The sequence below is a fragment of the Caretta caretta genome, chromosome 7 (genome assembly GCF_965140235.1).
Source record: "Caretta caretta isolate rCarCar2 chromosome 7, rCarCar1.hap1, whole genome shotgun sequence".
Taxonomy (NCBI): domain Eukaryota; kingdom Metazoa; phylum Chordata; order Testudines; family Cheloniidae; genus Caretta; species Caretta caretta.
Window position 1 is genome coordinate 83,304,572 of NC_134212.1, and position 26,818 is coordinate 83,331,389.

At 45.3% G+C, this 26,818-nt stretch overlaps 1 protein-coding gene across 4 annotated transcripts; it reads right to left on the reverse strand.

The window, feature by feature from the left end:
* Window positions 1-222: 222 nt before the first annotated feature.
* AIFM2 (AIF family member 2) lies at window positions 223-25,538 on the reverse strand. 4 transcript variants are annotated; one of them, XM_048858117.2, is made up of 9 exons: window positions 25,414-25,530; window positions 23,846-24,034; window positions 21,202-21,317; window positions 18,467-18,586; window positions 7,478-7,570; window positions 6,890-6,998; window positions 4,527-4,679; window positions 2,155-2,355; window positions 223-473 (listed from the first exon to the last, which is right to left on the reverse strand). In XM_048858117.2, the coding sequence occupies exons 1-9, from the start codon at window positions 25,475-25,477 to the stop codon at window positions 319-321; spliced, it is 1,200 nt and encodes a 399-aa protein (XP_048714074.2). In that variant the 5' UTR covers window positions 25,478-25,530; the 3' UTR covers window positions 223-318. The 4 variants fall into 4 exon arrangements, with proteins under 4 accessions (XP_048714074.2, XP_048714073.2, XP_048714075.2 ...); XM_048858116.2 differs by having other exon boundaries at window positions 23,846-24,040; window positions 25,414-25,529; XM_048858118.2 differs by lacking the exon at window positions 25,414-25,530 and adding an exon at window positions 24,127-25,398 and having other exon boundaries at window positions 23,846-24,040.
* Between the last annotated feature and the right edge of the window lie 1,280 nt (window positions 25,539-26,818).

Consider the following 26,818-nt stretch of genomic DNA (forward strand, 5'->3'; position numbering starts at 1 on the left):
CCATTTAAATTGAATTCCTGTCTCAGCTCCATCTTAGCATGTGAACTGAGTGTTGAAAAAGTTTCAGCAAGAAATACAGTTTCTGTGCAGATCCACGTAACAGAGCCATTTTAAAAAGAGTGTGCTTTATGTTATTATAATGCATCATGCTAAAGAATGGGATTCGTAATACATGATCTTTTGGTGCAGTATTACTATCAGTAAAAAGCCATATAGCCTGTGTCATTTTGGTAATGATGAACCTTTTATTCTTTTCCAGCTTTGTTAATGCCAGTCGATACATGTATTCCCTTGCTACTTTATCATTGTCCTTTCTATCTAGCAGGGCATAGTCTGTCCCATAGTCTCCCAGCTCTTAGAAACAAAAAGGTCCCGGCTCTTTGCAATGGTCACTAACAGACGTCCCACGTAGCATCCATTAATCTGGCCTACCCCATCATTCCGGCCCATCGACAGCAGGAAGGTTAGTGATCCTAGAAGTGAGAAACGTACACAGTTAGCCATCAAAAAAGTTGCAAATGTGATCAAACAGCATGACCAGCACCTGTGTGCTTCACAGCACAATGGGACCAAATTACATGACAAGAAATAAAAGATTTTTTTTTTTTTGGCTGATTCTCTAGAATGCCCAGCTCTGTGGGATTCAGTCATAGTGTTTTCTGTGCAGCCTGGCTTAGAATCTCCTCCCCCCATGCATGCCAGGAAAGTGGGAAACTTGTCAGCTTCAGCAGTTTATCTTCTCACCTCAGTCTAGCTGTCCAGCCAGCATTTCTGGCTCCCAGACCCCACGCAGGCTGGTTCTACATAACAATGAAGCATGCACTGCTATCCAGTTACTTCCTGCTTTTACAGAGCAAGAAGGACTTCCAAACAGGTCCTTCAGGGCCAGGAGAGAGAAAACAAAATGTTTGGTACCAGGCTCCAGCAAAATGAATTAATTCTGTAGTATCTTGGACAAATGCTAAATTCCACAGCTGTGGAATCACAAATGCCATGGAGCCCTGCACTAGCTAAACTGGTCAATTCACAACCTCACAATCAGAGTCTCAGGCTCCTTTCAGACTTAAATGAGCATCAGTTGCACTCGATTCACATTAACGTTTTTGCAACCACTGGGGGTAGACACCTATTTTTATTATTATTATGAAAGCTGAGATTCTGGAGCATAGTTCTCCAACAAAGGGGAAATTCTGCTGCAAATGCCAAGGAACCACAGAATACACAGGACTCTGATGATGCTTTTGCACAGCTATATCCTTTATTCTTATAATTTGGAAATAAGGGTGGGAGGTGAAACAAGAGAACCTTGTTTTCTCACTCTCTCCTAAACCACAATTAACCAGGTAACAGATGTTTCCATTTATAGAGGACTGATTCTTATCTTTTATGCTGTGGTAACTCCATGAACTCAGTGGAATTATTCCTGATTTAGAGTAATATAAATCAGAGGAAAATTAGGCTCATGGCATTGTGACATGTATGCACCTCTTGTCTTAAACCTTGGCATTAGAGTGGGTCAATCCAATCCCCTGAAATGTAATTTAAGATCTGGAAAGCTATTCCAGAGTGCCTGGAGAAATATGTACACAGACTGGTATCAAAAGCAAGTGGGAAATGCACTCTGGATGTCCTATTATCCCAGGGCTACAGCAACTAGCAAGGAAAGGTACTGACTTAAATGGAACTAATTGCACAATAAAAGACTATGCATGTGATTAAGATTTTTCAGATTCAGGTCGTAAGAGTTTTAAGTCATGATATTTTGCTGTTCCAAGGATTTAATATCATAGTCTGATAAACAACTCAATAAGATAATGGTTTCCTTTATAAATTCTAACCACCATATCCTCCCACCAATATAACAGTAATCAATCAGCAGTGAAGGGGAAGAAAATTTCTAAGTACAGAATAATCAAATTGTGTGCTTGTTTTGTTTGTGTCTCAAAAGGATTGCTGAAGAGTTGGCAAGAATATATTTTTAAGAGGAAGAAAGTAAGAATAATGTCAGATATATAATACTCAAATCCAAATTATTTCCTTCAGCTCTAATTACAGTCCTGTGAAAGTTATGGATTTCTTACAAAGTAATTCTATATAGAGATGAAGAAAGGATCTCATCAGCTAAGACTTGTTATGAGCAGAGCCCAGTTTTACCTGGCTGGTAGGTTTTAAGAGGTTTCTGTGTCAGACTGTTGATGATGTTTGTCACCACAATATTGGCATGGAGCCCAGCATGGTATGCCATCTTTGGTTCCTTCACATCAGCACAATCACCAATAGCATAGATATTATCATACCCTTCCACCTGGAGGTACTGGTTGACCTTTAAAGCACCATTACCCGCCAGCTTGTCCCCTGTTTTAAAAAAAAAAAAAAAGTGCATCACCCAAGGCCTGAGGAGTTGAACAACAATGCATATCCAGTGACACAAAGCACTCAGGTGAATCACTACCAACAGCTATATCATTAACTATTCAGTAGAGTAGTTGTGTAGCTTACGTTTACCACTGCAAGAGATGACACTCGCCTTGCAAGAAGTCACTCCTACGTGATGCATGATAAATCATGTTTAATGATTTAATGACTTCAGCTGGTACTATCATCCAAGAGCCAACAGTGTATGTAAACCAGGAAAAGAATGGGCCAAATCTTCAGCTACTGTAAATAGTTATAGCTCCATTGAAGTCAGTGGAGCTATGGCAATTTATACAAGTCAACAACCTGATCTGAAAATGCTAACTTTAGTTCTAAGTATCAGGCTCTCTGAATTGACTTTAAGGGCTAGAGTCAAAGGGTGGCCTGAATAGATTTGGTTGTTGAGAAATAACAACACTCCCAGCTTTGTCAAATGGTAACAAGTGATTCTAGTGAGAATTACAGAATTTCAAATCTATATTGTAGCACGTTAATTCTAACGCACACGCACATCCCTGCTCCGATTTTCAGGCACTTATATTTTTTTTCTGGGTGATAAGTTACACTTTGGACTTGAAATTTTTTTATGAATTTTCTCAGCTAAAAGTAAGTTTTGGTGGAAATTTTAGTATCTTTTCCATGAACAAATGGTGATTTTCACTGGTTTAAAAAAAAAAAAATCTGAATGAATTTTTTCCCACCTGGATGACTCAATTACCCTTTTAAAACAGTAGATAATGCATGGTTTTCATCCTCTGAGGACTAGTGCCTTTCAGATGCTTGAAGGTATTTCCTTTGAAAGTTGTTCACTGTATGTGTACAGTACACTAGTTTCTATTTTAACCACATAGGATACAATTCTGCAGATACATAAGTGAAATCGAGTTTGAGCCAGACTATTCTCCCTTCATTTGCTCCCCTTAAATCCCTTTTACCATTTCTATTAGAAGGTGACAATTTGAATGTGCAACTGGTACAATATAAAATTACTACGCCCTTTCTAATGCTGTCTAAAGGAAGAGGGGGTTAAGGGCATGCAAAATTTGAATTAGATGTGCACTTGTTAAATCACACGTTTAAGAAAATGTTCATTCACTAATTCTCACATTTTGAACTAATTGCAAATTTCTTGCATTAATTCTCGCATTAATTCTCACATTTTATTTGTCTTCCCCTCGAAAACATGGAAGACAGATGAGTGATATTTACTACAGAATATAATTGGCTTTTAATTTTAAAATGTAAGATACTTTAATTGAAATATAATATCATGGGAAATATTTTGTTGCATAGGTTTTTAAATAATTCACCAAGTAGAATTAGCTGAACACCAGGGCACAGATCCTCAAATGGCGTAAAGTGTCCTACCTCCACTGACTTCAGTGACAGTGTTACAACAGTGGAGGATCTGCACCCAGGCATTTTAAAAGGGGTTAACCCTTCACATTTAGGTGGAGAGTCCTAAAGGTGTTACAGGCCCACTGCTAAGTGCACCAGCTACTAAAGTTCCTTCCTAATTTCTCCCATTCACCTCCAAATGCTTTGTCTCTAGAGCACTGTATTACCAGCACATCGATGGATTCATCACACTCATAGAGAATACTTGTTCTTACGCTACCAATCACAATTTAGCACATTTGGCATTCTCTATATAGGATAGCTCCAGGATTGGAACAATGGGCGTGCGGGCTCAGTTACCGTAGTGCACTGACAGATGAGTTTAGCAGCAGGAGTGAAATCCTGGCCTCACTGAAGTCAGTGGGAGTTTTGCCGTTGACTTCAATGAGGCCAGGATTTCACCCAGGACCACAACAGTAGGATGTATTGGGAGTCTACCTAAAGTTAATGGTAGGGGAAGGTGAAGAAATAATACAAACCACTTAGTGCATAAATATATGCCCTCTTCCACAAACTTCCACCGAAGGGTCACTTTCTTTTTTTGAAGTGTAAGCTTTAACCACAGAGATTAAATGTGCTCTAACTATACCAAGTTAAATGTCAATACCACTTGCATACGGTCTCTAAAATACTGAATTGGAATAAAATTTAAAACATTTTATTGCCTGTGCTGAAGAATCTTAGCCCCACCCTGTCCTATGGTTTTAACTTACCAAATGCACTGCTGTATGCCGATGAATTGATCTTTATACCAGTGCAGAGAATCACCATGTCAGCAGCAACCTCTGTGCCCTTTTCTGTCTTGACTGCCATATTCTCTTGGAATCGGTTTAAAGTCAGCATATGCAGGTTGCTGACTCTGTCACCTGTCATAAGAAGCTGCATAGAGGTCTTTGTGATCATTAACAGGGATGCTGCTACCCTCTAAGCCAGTGACTACTGTACCCCTTTCAGGAGTCTGGTTTGTCTTGCATATCCCCAAGTTTCACCTCGCTTAAAAACTACTTGCTTACAAAGTCAGATATAAAAATACAAAAGGATCACAGCACACTATTACTGAAAAATTGCTTACTTTCTCATTTTTACCATATAATTATAAATCAATTGGAATATTTTACTTACATTTCAGTGTATAGTATATAGAGCAGTATAAACAAGTCATCGTCTGCATGAACTTTTAGTTTGTACTGACTTTGCTAGTGCTTTTTATGTAGCTTGTAAAACTAGACAAATATCTAGATGAGCTGATATACTCCTTGGAAAACCTGTGTACCCTAGGGTTATGTATACCCCTGGTTGAGAACCACTGTTCTAAGCAGCATAAGCTGCTTCCTTGGGCACCGAAGCCTAAGGAGTGCAAAGTGTGTTATTTTTAACAAAAATACTTTTATAAAGATTGTACATTTAGAACACAGATTACAATATCTGTTCTACGCAAGACATACTAAAATATCTCCCAAAGTTTCATTTCAGATAATCATGTTTAGTTTCCTCCATTTGTTCCTTTCCTGGAGTTTACCACGTTTTCATCCTGAATTCCCACTATCCCTTTTATCTTCTGTGAAGTGCCTTCACATCCAATGGCAAAGCCTCTTGTCTCTGCAGATAGTCCAGTCACTTTTCCATTGCCCAGAAAAGCCTGATCCTGTAGCATGCTGACTACCTCTTGGGTGATGCTGAGTGCCCTTCCTTTCCATTGAAGTCAATGAAAGCTGCCAATGCTTAGAACCTCTGAAAATCACTTTGGTGTCGAAATGTGAATTTCAGGATCTAACTTTAGGACCTAACTTTTAAAAATATTGGCCAATATATATTACAGGCAGAGCTGGTAGCCTGACCGTTTTAAGACCCTCTTTTCAATTCCTTATATATAGCTTTGCCAAACTGTTTAGGCTGAAATTTTCCATGCCAGGTGCCTCCATCAAACTGATCAGCTAAAATTGTTCATGCAATTTCAGAAAATAAGACCTGGGGTGGGGGTGGGGGTAATGACATTGTTTTGTCAGTGTTAAAAACAAAATTCTCAACCTGTTTTGTTGAGACACTCTAGACCCTCCATGCTTTGACGCAAAGACATGAAATTAGGCAGGAGGGCTGGCTTTTTGTCAGATATGCCTTTTGCCATTCCTGTGTACATCCACTAAAATGTATCCAAGTTATAAGCCTCTGAAAAACTCAGTTTGCATATGTTCAGTAGAGCCTTACGAGTGTGTCAGCTAAATTCTCTGAAGATGCATCTGCTCTGGGCATGCTCCATTCCAGGCCTGCAGGGGCTGAGCAGGACTCTCGTGTAATTGCTCCTCCCAGCTGTCATGGGATACTGTGGTGCCAGACAGAAACTGAGCAAGGAGACTGTCCCTCCCGTGCTCTCAATTCTTCTGCTAGAGTCCAGGCAGAAAGGAAAAGGAGGAGGAAGCAGAGGATCTGAATGCAGAGAGATGAGAAATGGGGAAGGCATGCATGGCTCACAGGACCAGTTCTGCCAGTGCAAAAATGGTTCTCTCCTACACTGCCTGTGGCAACAACTCCTTTTTCCAACATAAGATCTCTCAGGTATTTTGGAGGTGTTTATCCACTACCTTAGCTGCTTCTCATCCCCAAGACTGGGCTGAGCCCTGGTCTACACTGGGAGTAGGCACATGCACTTCAGCTCTACATTTTGTTTCCATACTGCTAGTTTTTTCCAACGGACATGGCATGTTCAGGCCCTCACTTCTCATGAGCATGAAATCACTCTAGAAAGGCATTTTATGCTGGTTTACCTAATGTGACTCCAGAAAAGCTATCAAAGGGAATGTGTATTGTATCCCATTAGAGGAGCAATTGATGGGTCTTCTGCTTTGCCCTGGGAATGCAGGGGAAAGTCCAGTGAACCCTGCTCCACTCAGCAGCTACCTTTTAGCAGGTATTGAAGAGAGCCCTAGTTAGTCTTTCTCACCAGAAACAAGCATTAGAGACAAAGGTTCCTTATAGGAGAAGGAGTTAGAGATGGGGGAGTGGGGCAGGAAGCTTTGGGGATTTGTAGAGACTCAATCTGAGTTAGAGAAATATTAAATGAAATTGGTTAAGAACATACTTAACAAGAGATTCACTTCTTTCCTGAGAAGAATCTCCTTCACCACCTGCCGGACACTTGGTAGGAGCTCCACATCAGCCAGTGCGATTTTTGAGTGAATGAGGGTGACCTGTGGACAAATGCAAAAGAACTACAGCCAACTGGGGGAAAACAAAAACGAAAACAAAAACAAACCTGAGTCAGCCAGGATCAAATACTACTTAAACAGGATTGCATCTGACTGCTGTCCCAGCAAGCATGCAAAAGCAATAGCCAAGCCTTAGGCTTCTGGCTTTCAGCATGCATTTCTTGGCAACAAAGGCAGAGTAGGGTGGATGGGTGAGCGGAGGATCTTGGGAAGCTATTCTGCTTCCAGCCAACCCCAGCACCAGGATGCACTGCAGGAATGCTGGCTGTGAGGGCATTCACAACTGCTCACTTCCAGCCTTGCTGAATATGAGGCTCTATGGAAAATGGTTGTGAGGGAGTTTAGCTACAGCAAACCCAAACTGCTCTAGCAGAGGCATTGTGGAAGAACACATTTTTAAGTCACCAGATGAAGGAAGCAGCTGGTGGAGCATTAATTATTGTGTAAGTAGTTTCTTGTACCTCTTTGGCTGGATATTCTGTTTTGATCTCTGCAGCCATCTCCACTCCAGCAGCACCACCACCTACTATCACAATACGTGGAGATTTCTGGAGCTTGCAAAACCAAAAGAAAACAAAATTGTATCTCCTTGTTGCATTATTCCATACATACAGTAACCTAGAGTGAGGCATTCAGCCAGAACACTCATTCTGGCAGCACCAGCCATGCACCTTCCCAACTTGTAGGAAGACCTTCTTATTAAAGCAGAGTCCACACAGAAACTGTTATCAATAGAACACCCTTTGTCTTCCACCCTCTGGAATGAAAGGTGGAGCTGTCCCACCAAAAGCACCTTTTAAATCCCATCCTAACCTTGAAACACCCTTGGCAGATTTGGCCCTCAAAAAAAAAAATAATAATCTTGTATTTCAATGGGAAGCATTGATTAGGATACCTGAGTCCTAGGGAAGGGCTGGCAACTGTCAAATGCAACTTGTTCACCAGATTTCAGGTGAATTTTTACTGTAACAATAAGCCACTCCAAGGTGCGCATTAGTAGGGTAGCATTGCAGCCTGTTATAAGGCATGAGGTGGTGTGCCTTCATCTACCCAAGAAGTGCACCTATCACCTATTAATGCTCACTTTAGAGTGGTTTACTACCATCAGAATCCAAGGCCCATTCATTTAGATCTAAAAAGAAAAATAACTTGGGGGCAGGGGGAAGGAAGGGCTGCAGACATGTTGTGCAATGGCTTTCCATTATGAAAAATAGTACTTGGAGGATGATCAATTAGTAGTCAAAAGGGAAGTGGCTGCTATGGGATCAGGTGGGTCCAGCATTTTACATGTCCTACTTTAAAAATCATCGCACCTTTTTAACATAATGGGCAGAGGAATTTTCTTCTTTGGGGATGAGATCCCAACTGTGCCGGCTGGGCTGATGCATGACTGTGATATCACCAAAGAGGTGTTTAGCAGGGTGGCTGGCCCATTAGGATTGGAAGGTCTGGTGCCAGACAACTATTGTAAAGGGGTCACACCATTATAAGAGCAGCAGGAGGCTGAGGTAGTTGTGGCAGAGGCCAGGCTCTTCAGAGAAGACAGACTGGGGACAGAGTAGCAGCCGTGTTAGTCTGTATTCGCAAAAAGAAAAGGAGTACTTGTGGCACCTTAGAGATTAACCAATTTATTTGAGCATAAGCTTTCGTGAAGTGAGCTGTAGCTCACGAAAGCTTATGCTCAAATAAATTGGTTAGTCTCTAAGGTGCCACAAGTACTCCTTTTCTTTTTGAGCCTGGGGAGCTGCCCTAGGTAGGAGAATGGAGAGTAGCCTGCTAAGGCAGGAGCAAGACCCTGATACCAGGGGAGTTTGGCAGTCAGAGCCTGAGACCTGAGCTCCAACCAGATAAAGCCTGGGAGTGGTGACTCAATAGCTCTGAGGAGAGGGGGTGGAGGGATTCCCTCCCTAAGGAAGAGGGACACACTGAACTGGCATAGGGCATGGAAGGGCAGAATGTACGTGCAGTTCTTAAAGAGGCCCCTGAAGAGGAGGAAACAGAGGGACGGTGCTGCAGCATGACCGCTGGCCATGAGAGACAGTGCTGTTGGCAGCTGCTCTGTTACAAGGTCCAATGGTCTAATCTACCCATAGCTTTGTATGGACAGCATCCCCACCCATACACTAGCGTATATTACAAGGAGGCCTATTTCACTACTGATACAGGCATCGGAGCTCCGACCCACAATTCTTCAGTTGTGATATATAGGATGCTACAGGAAATATTCCCTATTAACCCGCATCCCTTGGTCCAGACTCCACTGTTGATTTAATCACCATGTAGAAAGCCCTGATTTTCCATTTGTACTTTTCTAAAGAAAACTGCTATCTCAGTGATTGAGATTAAAACATGTTTTAGTGGTTGATTTACAACTAAATAGAGAATTTACTCTAACTTTGATGTATTAACTATATACATTTAAGCAATTATAAAGCTTAATAGTTTCAGATCCTTATTTGTACATTTAGTCTGTAACAGATGAGCACAAACAAGATTATCTAGTAAATAAGCAATATCATTCACCATTTTGTGTCAAGGTGCAGTAGAATGGTAACTGAATTTAATCCACCATGCAACAGCGCAAAGCCATCTTAAATCTTTTAGATACATAACTTGAACAAAACACGTTTCATATTTACAACTAAATGATTTATTAAACAAAGGCATTAACTATAGTCATGGACTAAACAGATTTCAATTCAGCCTGGAGAAGTTTTCAAATATGCTTAAGTGAAAGTTCCTTACTGCTTAAGTCTTTTGAAAATGAGACAGTTACTTAGGCTGTCCTTTAAACTTTTACAATAAGTAGCTCTCATCCTCTCCCTCATTTTTGTTCATAGACTGGAAGAGACAAGTATTCCTGCTTTTTCAACTCCCAATTTATTTCTCAGCTTTGAATGAATTAGTCCAAATTCAGAAAGTATCCTCTGTGCCTGCAGAAGAGGCTACTGCTGTCAAAAGCTAGTTTTGCACATTCAGTTCTGGTTCCAGGCACTTAGCTAGTGACTTTCAGTTCAGCTGTGACTTTTAAAAGATCAAACATATTGCTTGAATGGTTCACCTCCAGTCCTGAAATTTGTTCTGGTTGGGAATGATTGATGGGTGATAAGATGCCCATGTCATACCACCACCTTCTTCTGCAGTTAAGCATCTACCCTGGTACTTTGGGTAGAGAATGTTGGCAAGAAAACAAGGTTTAGTAAGTGATTGATCCATCCTATTTCTTCACTGCCTTCAATCTAACTGTTGTTTGGTATTTCTTCAATGTCTCTTGAAATTCTTTCCAAATATCAACCATATCAGCAGTCTTTCTGTAGTCTGTCCAAGGCTATAGAAAGAAATTTCAGTATATTCAGCACATCCTCTACATTTCTCTTTAGTCCAGTGTAGACTACTGTGGCTCCATCTATTTTGCCATGATTCTTCACAAGTTATCAGAATAGGCCAGGCCATAATAAGTAGCTCAAAACAGCCAACCACTGAATGCCATTGTGCATCTTGGAGAATTAGTTTGAATCTTCCTGCTCTCTTCAGTGAGGCTGAAGCCAAGTGATTATGGGAAGTATTTTGCAATTTCAACATTTTCCTTAATTCCTGGAGTTGTACTTTAGTCTTTGGTTAAAAGGTGCATCAAATGAGTATGGCACACATTATAATATAAGTTTCAGGGTCCCTTCATTATCTTCTAGATTTCATCTGTGTTACATTTGCAGTATTGTCTGTGACAAAACTATGTACTTGACACTTGAATTTTTGTTCAGTTGTTGTTTTTACTGCTACTTTTAAGTATTCTGCTCTATGGGCAGTGTCTAATTGTTTCTGTAAGTTTGACAACAGAAGATGGGGTTGTCTCAAGCACATATTACAGGACTATTGTATACACTGTTCCACCCATCAAGACTCAGATTAACAAGCTTCCTGTCAAATTTTTGCTCACTGTTCAGTTTCCTTCTCATACACTGTATCCAGCAGTCTTCTAGCAATGTCTGCTTGAGGGATGGAGAGTGACATGATTCAATCATTATGGACCAGGCTAATGAAGTGTTTGTTCTGAACTAGATGAAAAGGAGAACTTGTTGCATAAATGAATCAAGTAATCTTCTCACTTACATGGTCTTGCTGGAATTTGCTGCTCCTGATTACCATGGGTGTATTGGATGAAGAAAATCTGACTGTATGTTTAATTGCAGCACTACTAGTGATACCAGCAAATGATGGAAATTCATAACCTCTTACTGTATATCTATGCTAGACTCTGAAACAAAACGGTAAAGTCAGTCACTGAGTATTACTCAGTGCACAGCTTTAAAAAAAAATAAATAAAAACAGAGATCCCTCCTACTGCATCTGTGTGTACCACTGTTTAAATGATGATTTAGTCTAAACCCAGTTTTATAGGGAATTAAATAAAGGATTATTTGTTTATTTAAACCCTTAACCCTAGCAACATAAAACATCTTGAGTTTAAATGTTTAAATTCATAAATGCCTAATAAAACTTTAAACAGGAATAGTTAAACTAGGATGAGCAATGAGAGATCATTTCAAAAGTCCAGCAGTAACAGTAAAAGTGAAATTGATATACTCCCACAAAAAACTACCATACCAATTATATTTTGAATGCTAATGTTTTGAAATGCATAAGTAATCCATTCAAAAGGTAAGCTTATGACCATCTAAGTTCTTTACTAGCACAGTAAGACATGGTGGGCAGTCCATAAGATTGGAGCAAAAATAAAGTTTGCTAACCAGTTGATCCAGACTGATGTAGACATGCCGAACAAAGTCACTGCCTTCTGAAGAGCATTTTTCACAGTGTCTTGTTCTGACAATCAGGCCTTGCAGCTCTGTTGCAGTGTTTACATTTGGCACATGTTCTTTTTTACTCAGAGGTACAGGAATTTCTTGAAAATATTCCCAGATAGGGTCTCTATGATCCGCAGCCATGGCAGGCCTTCCCTATTCTCCCCACCCCCCACAGTTCCTCAGTGTTGAAATCAACACTAGAGGCTGCACTCTGAAGAATGCTATCCCTCCCCACACCATCCTGTTTAGACACCAGGGTTGCTCCTTTCTGGCTGCACACTCCGCTCCTTCTCCCTTGTTACAGAACTCCCCTTATGACATTCCAGGGCACAGTCCACAGGGCACAGTCCAGACCAGGGAGGGGCTGTGTCACCCCTGCCCTTCAAACTTGGGTGCCTCACAGTGTTCTACTGTGTAGCACTCCCACCTGAGCCACTCACAAACAGCCTTCTAGCATGCAGGTTACACCCCGAGCATCTGTGTGTAGTTGCAGCCTGCCAGCCACACACCAGTCACACTCTGGCTTCCACCAGCCTTGGTTCCACTTGCAGAGTGACCCCAGCACAATCCCAGTCCTGAATTTTCCCCCGAAACGTATGTTCTGCCCTGTCCTTTGTCTTTATCCTGAACAGCCCAGATACTAGATCTGTTGCCCCCCTAAAGGGATCAATTTTCAACAATTTGCTACCATAAATGGAGTTACCCACACAGTTCAGTTTAGACAATACTGGATTAGTTTAATTAAAAGAATAAAACAAATTTAACTACAATGAGAAGTTTTGAGTACAAGTATAAGGGAGCAAACTCAAATGGTTACAACATAAAACACTTCCTAGTACTAAAACTTAAACTAGGCTTGGTTCAAGGTGAAGTCCCTTACCACATGTTCCCAGTAACATTGCTGATCAAATTCTCAGGCCTGGATCTGCTCCCAAAGGCTGTTTCTTTTGTTGTCTTAAGTGAAAAAGACATTTATAGGAAAAGATACCTTAGGGTTTTTTGCCCCTCACTTTGTAGTCCTGTTCCCCTCTGAAATGCATTTTCCTGAGGTTTACCCCTAGATGAAGTTCATTACTGCTGTGAGGCTGGAGTTATGGAGTCTTGTGGTGAAAGGTTTCATGCTGTTTTCTAAGATGCAGATCTGTTTGTTCCTGCTTCCCCTTTCTTGCCATACAATGGCCACTTGTCACAAGACTGCACATCAACTTTGACACTCATCTGGAGTCATCAGCTTGTGCTTTGTCTTTGAGAAACTGGTTTACCCAAACTTGTTTGGTAAATACATTTCAAACCTTATTTCAGTTCATTACTACACACATTTCATCATATTACCACCGAAGTTGAGTGAGTTAGTTCAGATGATACTCAGCCCTGGTCTACACTACGAGTTTAGGTCAAATTTAGCAGCATTAGACCAATTTAACCCTGCACCCATCCACACGACAAAGCCATTTTTGTCGACTTAAAGGGCTCTTAAAATCAATTTCTGTACTCCTGCCTGACAAGGGGATTAGCGCTGAAATTGACATCACCGGGTCAAATTTGGGGTAGTGTGGACACAATTCGACAGTATTGGCCTCTGGGAGCTATCCCAGAGTGCTCCATTGTGACTGTTCTGGACAGCACTTTCAACTCAGATGCACTAGCCAGGTACACAGGAAAAGCACCGGGAACTTTTGAATTTCATTTCCTGGTTGGCCAGCGTGGCGAGCTCAATCAGCAGAGGTGGCCATGCAGTCCCAGAATCGCAAAAGAGCTCCAGCATGGACCGAATGGGAGGTACTGGATCTGATCACTGTATGGGGAGACGAATCCGTGCTATCAGAACTCCGTTCCAAAAGATGAAATGCCAAAATATTTGAAAAAAATCTCCAAGGGCATGATGGACAGGGACCCGCAGCAGTGCCACGTGAAAATTAAGGCGCTCAGGCAAGCCTACCAAAAAAACCGAAGAGGCAAATGGCCGCTCCTGGTCAGAGCCCCAGACATGCCGCTTCTATGATGAGCTGCATGCAATTCTAGGGGATGCCCCTACCACTACCCCACCCCGTCCGTGGACACCTGCAAGGGGGGAGTCTCATGCAACAGGCATGAGGATTTTGGGGATGAGGAGGAGGATAGTGCACAACAGGCAAGAGGAGAAACCGTTCTTCCCGACAGCCAGGAACTGTTTATCGCCCTGGAGCCAATACCCTACCAAGGCGGGCTCCCGGACCATGAAGCCAGAGAAGGCACCTCTGGTGAGTGTATTTTTGTACATATAATACATGGTTTAAAAGCAAGCGTGTTTAATGATTAATTTGCCCTGCAGACTTGGGATGCATTCGCGGCCAGTACAGCTACTAGAAGTCTGTTAACGTGTCTGGGGATGGAGCGGAAATCCTCCAAGGACATTATTAAGGGAACATTCAGATGTGGCCGTTCCTGCTGGGCTGTTTGCCTGTGGCTGAAAATAAATCATCCCCACTTTTAGCCACGGGGGGGGTTCACGCTGAGCTGTTCGCATTTGGCTGGCAGGGATCTTCCTTGATGCTAGTCATGCGGTGGGAGGAGGAGTGAAGCGATCATCCCAGAGAATTGGTGTGGGTGGGGTGGGGGGGATTAGTTGGGTTTGTGCTGCACGTTAACCCGAAAACCGCAGTCCCTCCTTTTAAATGGCCAACCCAACAGGTGCTTGGTATGGGAAAGGAGGGCGCTGCTTTTTGAAACCATTCCCACATGTTATGAAGGTTGAAGAAGCCGAAAGACTGTGGCTTACCATGGCTGCCTGCAAGCCAAATTCTGTTGCCCAGCCCTGCGTGTTTGATCTCTCACACCAAACCGGCAGGCCCTCAGTATAAGAGGCAAAATGCAACCTTGTATCGAAAGCACGTGCTATGTAATGTTAACAGCTTGGTTCACAGTGAAAGAGCCTACCCATTGTTCTCTAAAATGTGTCTTTTTAAATACTACTTTCCCTTTTTTCCTCCTGCAGCTGCAAATGTTTCAACACTTCCCCTATCATCTCCGTCCCAGAGGCTACTGCAGATAAGAAGGCAAAAAAACCGCACTTGCAATGAAATGTTCTCTGAGCTCATGCAGTCCTCCCGCACTGAAAGAGCTCAGCAGAATGCGTGGAGGCAAACAATGGCAGAGTCCAGGAAAGAAGAAAATGAATGCGAGGACAGGAGGGACGAGCAAGATGAGAGGTTGCGGGAGCAAGAGGAGAGGTGGCGGCAGCGTGATGAGAGGAGGCAGGATGCAATGCTGAGGCTACTGGGGGATCAAACTGATATGCTCCGGTGTCTGGTGGAGCTGCAGGAAAGGCAGCAGGAGCACAGACCACCGTTGCAGCCCCTGTGTAACCGCCTACCCTTCTCCCCGAGTTCCATAGCCTCCTCACCCAGACGCCCAAGAACGTGGGAGAGGGCCCCCCCCTCCAGGCACCCAACCACTCCACCCCAGAGGACTGCCGAAGCAACAGAAGGCTGGCATTCAGTAAGTTTTGAAGTGCAGTGTGGCCTTGTCCTTCCCCCCTCCCCTACCGGGCTACCTTGGCAGTTATTCCACTATTTGTGTGATGAATTAATAAAGAATGCATGATTTTGAAACAACAGTGACTTTATCGCCTCTGCAAGCAGTGATGGAAGGGGGGAGGGCGGTTGGCTTACAGGAAAGTAGAGTGAACCAAGGGGGCAGGTTTTCATCAAGGAGAAACAAACAGAACGGTCACACTGTAGCCTGGCCAGTCGTGAAACTGGTTTTCAAAGCTTCTCTGATGCGCAGCTCTCCCTGCTGTGCTCTTCTAATCACCCTGGTGTCTGGCTGCGCGTAATCATTGGCCAGGCAATTTGCCTCAATCTCCCCCTTACTCTCACAGATATCGTGGAGCACACAGCAAGCAGCAATAACAATGGGAATATTGGTTTCACTGAGGTCTAACCGGAGTCAGTAAACTGCGCCAGCGCGCTTTTAAAGGTCCAAATGCACATTCTACCACCATTCTGCACTTGCTCAGCCTATAGTTGAACAGCTCCTGACTACTGTCCAGGGTGCCTGTGTATGGCTTCATGAGCCATGGCATTAAGTGGTAGGCTGGGTCCCCAAGGATAACTATAGGCATTTCAACATCCCCAACAGTTATCTTCTGGTCTGGGAAGTAAGTCCCTTTCTACAGCTATTCAAACAGACCAGAGTTCCGGAAGATGCAAGCATCATGTACCTTTCCCGGCCATCCCACGTTGATGTCGGTGAAATGTCCCTTGTGATCCACCAGTGCTTGCAGCACCATTGTAAAGTACTCCTTATGGTTTACGTACTGGCTGCCAAGGTGGTCTGGTCCCAAGATCGGGATATGCGTTCTGTCTATCGCCCCACCAGTTAGAGAATCCCAAAGCCATCCACTATGACCTGCACATTTCCCAGAGTCACTACCCTTGATAGCAGCAGCTCAGTGATTGCATTGGCTACTTGGATCACAGCAGATTTGCAGTAGATTTGCCCACTCCAAATTGATTCCCGACTGACCAGTAGCTGTCTGGCGTTGCAAGCTTCCACAGGGCTATCGCCACTCACTTGTGAACTGTGAGGGCTGCTCTCATCTTGGTATTCTTGTGCTTCAGGGCAAGGGAAAGCAAGTCACGAAGTTCCATGAAAGTGCCCTTATGCATCCGAAAGTTTCTCAGCCACTGGGAATCATCCCAGACCTGCAACACTATGCGATCCCACCAGTCTGTGCTTGTCTCCCGGGCCCAGAGTCAGCATTCCACGGCATTAGCCTGCCCCATTGCCACCAGGATGTCCAAACTGCCGGGGCCCATACTTTGAGAGAAGTCTGTGTCCATGTCCCCATCACTCTCGTCACCGTGCTACCGTCGCCTCCTCGCCTGCTTTTGCAGGTTCTGATTCTGCACATACTGCAGGATAATGCATGAGGTGTTTACAATGCTCTTAACTGCCGCGGTGATCTGAGCGGGCTCCATGCTTGCCGTGGTATGGCATCTGTAGGAGAGCAGAGTTGCAGCGGAAGCGGTGGCTGCCAACGGATGCCACGAGAATAGATATTTATAGAGACCGACGAGAGGACCTGCGAGATGGATTCATGAGAGCAGAGTTGTAGCGGAAGCAGTGGAGGATCACGGTTAGCACCGAGCACATTTCCTGTGGAAGAACACACGTACCGGGAGCCCATGACAGACAACATGGAGAAATTTGCTATTGAGACAATAGCAGCAGAGCAGAGTTGCAGCGGAAGCGGTGGATGACAACGGTTAACAGTCCTACTGCACCGTCTGCTGAAAGCAGTATGGCGTCCGCACGGAAAAAGGACACAAAACGATTGTCTGTCATTGCTTTCACAGAGGGAGGGGCGACTGACGAAATGTATCCAAAACCACCTGCGACAATGTTTTTGCCCCATCAGGCATTGGGAGCTTAACCCAGAATTCCAATGGGAGGCGGAGACTGTGGGATAGCTACCCACAGTGCACCACTCCGTAAGCTGATGCTAGCCACAGTAGTGAGGATGCACTCCGCCGACTTAATGTGCTTAGTGCGGACCTACGCAATCGACTGTATAAAATCGATTTCTAAAAATCGACTTCTATAATATCCACCTAATTTTGTAGTATAGACATACCCTCAGAAGGCATATTTTGTACAAAGATTACTACAATAGAGTGTAGGGTATGAATGCAGGGGTGCATTCTGCCACACTCCGGCCCCATCCCCATACAAGCCAAAGAACTTACAATCCGAGACTTCTGCTTGTGTAACCCATATATCTTTTGCACTCCAATATTTTATTTGTTTAGAGACAGAAGGAGACAGTTGAGAAATTAATGGATTTATATCTGTCTGCATATATAAGCAAGGAGACTGAACAAGCCCATTTACTTGAAGTGCCCAGAACCATGCAGAAGCAAGAGCTGGTAGTTACTGGGCAAATCCATGTTCTTCCATAAGCTGGAAAGTTTTGATGGTGGGTGGAGTCATAAGCATTCCTAATTTGAGATCGCATCTTATCAGCACTGAGGTAGGGAGACACTATAAATAAGAGTAGACGACCGCCCAGGTGGGCTCAGCTGATGATCCTGATGAGATACATGATGGCATCTCCTGGAGAGTGAGTGAGGCAGGCTGTGATGACTTTACCAGTCTCTCACACCCATCAGCACAGCCACAGGGTCCCTCACAAGATCGATCCCTTAATATACTACATGGGCCACTGTGCCATATTTATAGTTTGATCTCAAAAGTTAGAATGTTTTCCCCCTGATTCCCTCTAGAAAAGCAGCTTTTAACTCAATTTTTGATGGAGGCTCATGGATTCAGCGTTTATTTAAAAGTTTTGAGATTAATGCAAAATGTGCTAAGGTCTAAAATTGTAATAATTCAAATTTCATTTTTAAAAAGAAAAAAACCCTTCAATTTGATTTAAATAGAATGTATCCATTTTGCTAGCCCTCTCTCTGATCCAAGCACCACTGCACTATAATACTCCACTCACCCCTGAACTCCAAACTTGGATGTTGCCAGCACTCGTTAGTTTCATCCTCCCTCACCTGGATACCAGTAGGAGCGCTCACCATAACTATAATTTCTTATATCTTTCTCAAAAGGATAGAGCCACCTACCACTTTTTCCACTGATGGTTTTCAATCTCACCTCCTTGACCATGTCATCATACGTCTGAATGGCAGTTTCCATGTCAATGATCTGGTTAAACTTCCCAGGGAAAGGCCCATCACTGCCTGTAGCAAGGATGAGGTGAGAGTAGAAAAGCTCCTACAAGGGGAGAGAGTGGGATCAGACATCACTTTGAGAAGTCCAAGGTAAAGGATCCCGAACACTGGAGTCGCTTTGCAGGTGGTGCTCTGACACCTCCCCCTGCCCTGGAACTAAATAGCAACATTCAATTCAAAAACAAACATCTTTTGCAGAACTAAATGATTCATATAATTGTTTACCTGTATTCAATCGGAAGATATTAATGGGGACTTGGTGAGTCTGAGTTTGTAATGGGATATCACAGCCTCTTTTCTAGGTGCAATCGCTATGCAAAATGGGTACTGTGGCTTCAGTCCAAGTTGTAACAGACAAATATGTACATGACAAGTTACCAGCAGAGCTGGCCCTTATACTGGCCATCTCTACAGAGTCTAGACACTGAATGGAAATGGTGCAGACATAGCTACACTCTCCTTTTGAAGGTGGTCCCCCCAGAACAGGGTTAAAAAGCTTTGGCAGGGCAGTCCTGAGAAGGTTACACTGTTGTTGTCCATACATTTATCCTGTGATTGAGAGACTTCTGGACTTAATTTAGCAGTTCTTATTAGCAACAAGGAAGGGAACAGCTTGTCTGAGGGCCTGACTGGACCTGTGGTGCAGCATTCAGTCCTGGCTTACTGCTGTGCTCCGCTTCCCAGCTCAACCCTACGCCCTGTCACTTTGATAAGTAGGAAGCTGCCACATGAGGCGTGTTTTGGGAATGAAGGGATGCAGAGGTCTCCCTGGTGAAACATTACAATTAAAGCTGGGCAACTACTCTGAACTCTTCTGTAATCATTGGCTTGAGTTGTAAACTGAGTTTGCTTGGGTCATGCCCTGCCCTCTTTTGTATGGTCACTTTGCACAACAAGTGAGTTATTTGCAGAGACTCACATAAAGTGAGTTTTTAGCTTGAATATCTTGAGTACTCATAGGCTCTGACTCCATAGGTGTTCAGGGGCTGGAGCACCTACACAAAAAAAACAGTGGGTGCTCAGCATCCACTGGCAGCCCTGCAGGTCAGCACCTCCCTGTCCGCCCCCCGCCTGCCCCGGAACAGCTGTTCTGCGGTATGTAGGAGGCACTGGGGAAGAGGGGGAGTAGTGGGGGTGTAAAGAAGTGGGGGGGCATAACCATGAAGGGGCCGCAGCCTACCCACTTAGCATCCAACCAGGCCCACCCAAATCGGGGCCAGAGCCCCCCCGAATCCACAGGCTGTGACTCCTGACTCTGGTTCGGTGTCCGTCCGCCTAGTCATGTCCCTCTCCTGCCGGTGCTGCACGCTGCTGCCCCACCCCTGCACCCCCTACCCACGCCTTCAGTTGAGGAGGTGAACAGCGGGAAGGGCGGGGCCGGCCAGGGGCAATGGGGTACACTGGTCCGCCTGGCCCTGTGCTACCAGCATGCGCCTTCCTGTTGGGGGTGGGCCCATGCTGCGCGACACAGCTCCCCTGCCCAGCAGCCCGGATCCACTATGCTCTGTACCCCCTGAACCCACTATGCCCAGAGCCCCCCAAAACCCTCCCACATTTCCAGCACAAATGCACAGTGCTATGCACACCACCACCCCTGCCCAGCGCCCCCCCACACCACAGCTGCCCAGCACCCCACACAGAACCCCCCACTCGCTAGTTTCCCAATACACACAGAATTCTCCTCCCTCCCAGTGCCCTTCCTCACAGCCCTACCACCACAGCTAAACAATGCCCCACACAAACCCCCAGTGCCCTGACACACACAGATCTCCCCCACTGTCCAGCACCCCCCCAACAGGCCCCCACTGCCTAGCACCCCAAAACACACAAACCTCCCCCACTGCCCAGCGCCCTCCACACCCTCACAGCCCAGCACCCCATGCACACCTCCCAGACACTCACTCCATCACACCCTGCCTCCTTCCCTGGCCGCACTCACCAGCCCTGCTGGGGTGGGGATCTCCAGACTCTCCACGTGCTGCGCCTGCCACAAGCGCGAGCTCCGTGTCTCCCACTGGCCGGGAAAAGCACCAATGGGAGCTGCTGGAGCCGCGGAGCAGGGCTTGGAGGCGCTGGCAGAGCACAGAGAGTGCCCTGCCCCCAAGAGCCAGAGGGACCTGCCAGGGGGCGAGGTGGGGAGTCCCGGCGGTGCTTACCTGGGGCGGCTCCTAGGAAGCATCCGGCAGGTCCCTCTAGTTCCTAGGGTCAGGTCAGGTGGGGGGGGGGGGGCGGAGGGCTCTCTGCCCGCTGCCAGTGCCTGCAAGCCCCGTCCCCGCAGCTCTGATTGGGAAGGAGGGAGCCGGTGCAGCACACAAAGCCCCCCTCCACCTCTGTGCCTAGGGGCCACCTGCACTGCGGCTCCTGCCAGCGGGCGGGTGCCAGGAGCTGCCCCAGGAAGCGCCGCCAGCCCCAGGACTTTGGTGCGCGCAGTGACTCATGGTGAGCGGTCCCCGATATCGGGACAAAGGGCGTCCCGACCGATGTGCGGTCGGGACGCGGGACAAATGTCTTAATATCGGGACGTCTGGTCACCCTACTAAAGAAACAGAGTAAATCTGAACATGAGAGTGAGAAGAAAATCATCTGCTCACTGCTCCATTTGCAGAGTAAAATTATTCATCGGAAGTCATTAAGTCAGTCTGTCCCCAATGCACTCACCTCATTATCATTCAGCAAGACTTTCTGCCTCAGTAAGTCTATTCCAACCACCTTAGCTTGTCGGAAGCTCTCCTCAAAGGTCACAGAGTAAGAGATGAAGGTTTTCTTGGCAAATCCTGCAATGAAAGAAGGTTAATGCCACCTATATACTGGTTAAGAAGAAAGGAAAGTAGGGGGACTAGAAAGCCAATTTTCCACTTTGTTTCCAGAAGTCCTATTCAAATGGCCCTCCTTTGGTTATAAGAATTTGCTTTCTTGTTACACAGAATAAAGACCTGCTCCGTGACTAGTGTCCAGACATCTATTCTCTCTGCCACAATGTAGGACCCAGAAAGTTTTTGCTTCAGTTGACAAGAACTGAAAAAGGCAGGCATAAAATTAAGGGTGTCTCTACACAGCGACATCTTGGAAAACTAATCAAATTAAGTAAAGTGTGAATTTGAAATGGATTAGTTAAACCACATTAAATACCCGTGTGCATACTGTTATTAACGTACCTTTAATTCAGTTTAATTCACTTTCAAAATGAATTAAACTAAAAGGAATTAAGGCAACTTTAATTCAGAGCACTTGTTTTCACATATAGTGGTGCAATTGCACTGGTTCGGCTGTAGCGCTGTACATGAAGATGCCCCTATGCTGACAGGAGAGCTTCTCCCATCAGCATAGTTACTCCACCTCCCTGAGAGACGGTAGCTACGTTCACAGGAGAAGTTCTCCGATTGACATAATGCTGTCTATACAGGGAGTTCGGTCGGTATAACTATGTTGCTCAGGAGTCTGGATTTTTCATCCATTTTATAATCGAAAATGGTCTGTAGTATAGACCTGGCCTCAATGACAACGTTCACCCAGAGGTTTAATGCTGTTTAACTAATCCACTTCAAATTCATATCTTTACTTAATTTGCATTAGTTTTCCTGGAAGTCCTCATTTGGAATCAAGTGATTGAGGGAAGAAGTGTTTCATAAGAAAACCACAACTTAAGCCAACAAGGCAAAGCCATCTTAACTTTGGGAATAGGTCAGCAATTTTCAGACTATGGTCCATGGACCTCGAGTAGAGCCCTGTGCAGTGAAACACAGAATGAATATTGACACCAGACCACTGGAGGGTTATGGGGCTGGAGGGGAGGTGGGTCCCTGAAAGTCTCTCTCAAGGTTTGAAGTCGGATTTAGAATGAAAGAGTTGGAGAACCACCATGCTATTCCTTGCCGGGTACTCATGGGCCACAACAGGCGCTATTTTCTCTTAAACTGTCTCAGCTGCATGTATTAGACAAAGATATTAGATGTCAGGAGGCATACTATTTTAATGTAGATCTAAATCTGGTCTCATGCTATTTGAGAGCATTTCTTTTATGACTTTTTACATTAAGTCCAGGACCAGGATATGTACTGGAACACTGAGGCAGGCTGAGAGGAAGGGAGGTTTTTTTAAACTAATTAATCACTATTGAGAAGAGAAAGTCAGTAAATTACCAGTCATATTTCACACCCGGGCAGCATGTCTTCAGTAGGGGATGGAACTGGCATAGCTATATCAGTATTGCCAGCCCCAAGCATTCTCTCACACTCACTCACACAAAGATTCTGCAAACCAACTTCCAGGAGCATCAGATGTGCATCTGACAAGGCCCCGCTCCGTCCTCATGTCCAGGCCACCTGGCCAGTGGCTTGGCATGAGCAACTCTAAGGCGGTATGCATCTGATGAAGTGAGCTGTAGCTCATGAAAGCTCATGCTCAAACAAATTGGTTAGTCTCTAAGGTGCCCCAAGTACTCCTTTTCTTTTTGCGAATACAGACTAACATGGCTGTTACTCTGAAACAAGTCAGCTGCCACCCTACCCTCTCCTTCCTCCCCTTCCCCCCCCTCAAAAAAAAACAGCTAAAGATGAATGGCTTTTAAACCATTTGATTTTTTTAAGACGCTGAGAGTTCTTATTTGCCTTCAGGACGCTGAGCTTTTGGTGTCACACTGTCAAGCCTCTCTCCAACCTTAAGCGCTAAAACTCAATGTAATTAAAGCTGAGATTCTCAAGTAATTCCATTACTACTGGAGCTGGGGCATAATATGCAAGGCCCTCAGCAAAACCATGTCACTAAAACCTCAGTGCAGATGAGCCCTAAGATCCTGAGGAATCTCAGCTACAGGGGTCATGCCCCCGCTGTTAGAGTAACATTCTAAGTATCAAAGAGGCTTAAGATAGCAATTTAGAGTAGCAGTCATCTTTCAAGTTCTTGTTTATAGTAGAGTGATCATCTTTAAATTTTCACAAATGCCTGTGCAAACAGTGTTCCCTATTCCTGGGGAAACTCACAGCTGGCATAGCTTTACAACTTTGCCTTTGCAGATAACTATTAGTGGGAACAACTGCATTTGTGCTGTCACTGTGTAAGTGAATCAGAAGTCTGAGCTCAGGTTTCTCAGAAGGTAATAGTGGTCTCAAGTTTTATCAGAATACAGAAATAATTTAGTTTAACCACAGCTAGAGATATTTTTCTATTTTGGAATCTTACAAGAGTTTTTTAAAACCTGTGCAGTTCCTCTTTCAGAAAGAAACTCCACATACCCCAGTGGGGTAAACAGATCACAAGGGACCAGAGATCGTCCACAGACTTTAGGAAAAAGCACATAAGTTACCGCTCTCTACAGAGGCCCGGAGAGCGCCCACATTGTGGTGGAATGCATCTCTCATGTCCACAAGAACAAAGGGGATTCCCCAGGACTTTAGTTGTCTGGCAGCTGAAATTCCCCCGAAACCTCCTCCAACGATCACAACACGCACCGAGTCGTCCACTGAAAGCTTGGATCCCATCCTAGATGGCAGAGCTGCTTCTTCAGAAAAAAAAGAAAAAAAAAACAACAAAAAACACCACACTAAGAAGAAGGGAAACAATAAGGGTGTCACAAGAGCGCCTTACCTGTGGAAAGTAAGGACTTGATCCTGCAAAGACTTAAGTAGTCCCATTGAAGTCACTGTGACAAATCACGTACTTAAAGTACTAACAATGAGTAAAATAGAAGCCAGGATATAGATGGTCTGAAGACTAAATTTCAGAACAGTTTGAAGCAGGCACTATTATAGCTCAGCTTCTTACGGGCTCTCTCTTGCCTCCCAGATAGCTGACAGGAGCGCAGCAAGGAACATGCAGATGGAAACAGCAGCACAGACATTTTAAGCAACAGGAATAGTTGCTTGAGATACGGAGTTTTATTCTTCCTCCAAAAAGTCATCACTTTGCACATTGTGAAAAGGCAGAGGGGAATCAGGCCCGACATGCTAGAGTTTTGTTGTCAACAGAAATCTGTTTTGAGAGGGATACGATGTTTGTAGAAAATATTTTAATTGAATGTACCAATATCTCCTACAACAGGGGTTCTCAACCTTTTTCTTTCGGAGCCACAAACAGGCTATAAAAACTCCACGGCCCGGCAGTGCCGCAACAACTGGCATTAGAGGGTAGCAAGGAGAGCAATTGCCCAGGGCCCCATGCCACTGCAAAGCTAAGTTGCTCAGGCTTTGGCTTTAACCCTGGGTGGTGGGGCTTGAGGGTCCCAGGGCTGCAATCCTGTGAGGCGGGGGCTTTGGCTTTCTGCCCTGGGTCCTAGCAAGTCTAGCACCAGCTATGCTTGGCGGACCCCCTGAAACCTGCTCGTGGCCCCACAGGGGGCTCCAGACCCCCGCTTCAGAACCACCGCCCTAGAAGAGCACGTCCTGTTTCCTAACTGTCTATGTCAGTGGTTTTCAACCTGTGGTCCACAGACCCCCCCCCCGGGGGGGGGGGGGGAGCTCAGACCATGCCTAAGCTTCCCAAGGGAACTGCATCTCCAGTCAAAATGTGGGGGTCCGCACACTTTTAGGAGCCGGAGGAGACTTTTTTTAAAAAAAACAAAACATGCCAGCTTGGCTGCCATCCCTTCCCCTTCTCTGCCGGGTACAGTGGAGAAGGCACTGCTCGGCCAGCACCGAATTCAGCGTCAAACCGAACTCCAGACCCCGGCACAAGGGCAGCGGGGGCGGGTCACGGAAAGCCCTTTGGCGCACAACGAGTACGCGGGCCAGCACCCAAGTGCAGTGTCTGTCTCCACCGGCCTCCCTGCCTCCGCTTTTAGCGAGCGAGAGGAGCGGAGCCTTCCCGGCCCGCCGCCTGCTGGAGCCCGGCCGTGCAGAGCCAGGCTGGCTCCAGCGTCCGGCCTGCTCCACTCACCCCTCCTCGCACCGCTGCAGACCCGCGGGGGGCGATGGAGGAAACCCAGCGAGTGTCCGCGCATGCGCGTCCCCACGGCTGGGGCGAGCGCAGGGATAGCTGGGCTGGGTCACGGAGGCAGGCGTGGTCTGAGCCCTCTCGTGGCGACTCGGACTCGCCGGAGGGAAGATCCGCTCCGTCCGCTGCTGAGCCGGCTCCTACCGCCCTCTACTGGAGCCCCCGGCGCGTTGCAGGGCCTTAGGGGCCAGCTGAGGCTGCAGATGGTCACAGTCTCCTGTAAAAACAACAAGGAGTCAGGTGGCACCTTAAAGACTAACACATTTGTTTGAGCATAACCTTTCCTGGGTAAAAAACCCACTTCTCCAGGTGTATGGAGTGAAAATGACAGATGCAGATGTAAATATACTGACACATGAAGAGAGGGGAGATACCTCACAAGTTTGAGAACCTGTTTGTGCTGACAGGGCCAATTCGATCCAGGTGGATGTAGTCCCCTCCCAATAATAGATGAGGAGGTGTTAATTCCGGGAGAGGCAAAGCTGCTTTTGTAATGAGCCAGCCACTCCCAGTCCCTATTCAAGCCCAAATTAATGGTGTGAAATTTGCAAATGAATTTTAGTTATAGTTTCCCTTTGAAGTCTGTTTGTGAAGCTTTTTTGTTCAAGTATAGCTACTTTCAAATCTGTTATAGACTGTCCAGGAAGATTGAAGTGTTCTCCTACTGGCTTTTGTATGTTACCAATCCTGATGTTCTTTTACGTAGGGACTGTCCGGTTTGACCAATGTACAGGGCAGAGGGGCATTGCTGGCACATGATGGCATATATCACGTTAGTAGATGTGCAGGTGAATGAGCCCCTGATGGTGTGGCTGATGTGGTTGGGTCCTCTGATGGTGTCGCTAGAGTAGATATGGTGGCAGAGTAGACAATGAGGTTCGCTACAGGGATTGGTTCCTGGATTAGTGTTTCTAACAGATACAGACAGACATCATACCAAATGGACTGAAGGTAAAAAAACCCATTGCAATCGACATACTGCACTGACTATGGTGAGAGACTGTGGCACACACTCTCGAAGAAACTGAGGAACCACCTGATCAGCATCCTGTACAGCAGACAGGAAAAGATCAAGAATGAGCTCTCAAAACTGGAGACTCTCATACAAAACCAACCTTCCACACAAACTTCCACGTGGCTGGACTTGACAAAAACGAGAGAAGCCATTTACAGTGCACACTTCACTTCTCTACAGAGGAAAAAGGACAGTAAACTATCTAAACTCCTACATGCCTCAGGGGGCTACAACAGTGGTACCCTCAACTCACCTAACAATATTGTTAATCTATCCAATCACACACTTAGCCTGGCGGAAGAGTCTATCCTATCTCGGGGACTCTCTTTCTGC

Coding starts and splice junctions, on each gene's coding strand:
- AIFM2 (XM_048858116.2), bottom strand. CDS start 25,477: ATGCGCGGACACTCGCTGGGTTTCCTCCATCGCCCCCCGCGGGTCTGC. Junction 18,587..21,201: donor TCTTGCTGAATGATAATGAG/GTGAGTGCATTG, acceptor CTCCCCTTGTAG/GAGCTTTTCTACTCTCACCT. Junction 2,356..4,526: donor GGCATACAGCAGTGCATTTG/GTAAGTTAAAAC, acceptor TTTTTAAAACAG/GGGACAAGCTGGCGGGTAAT.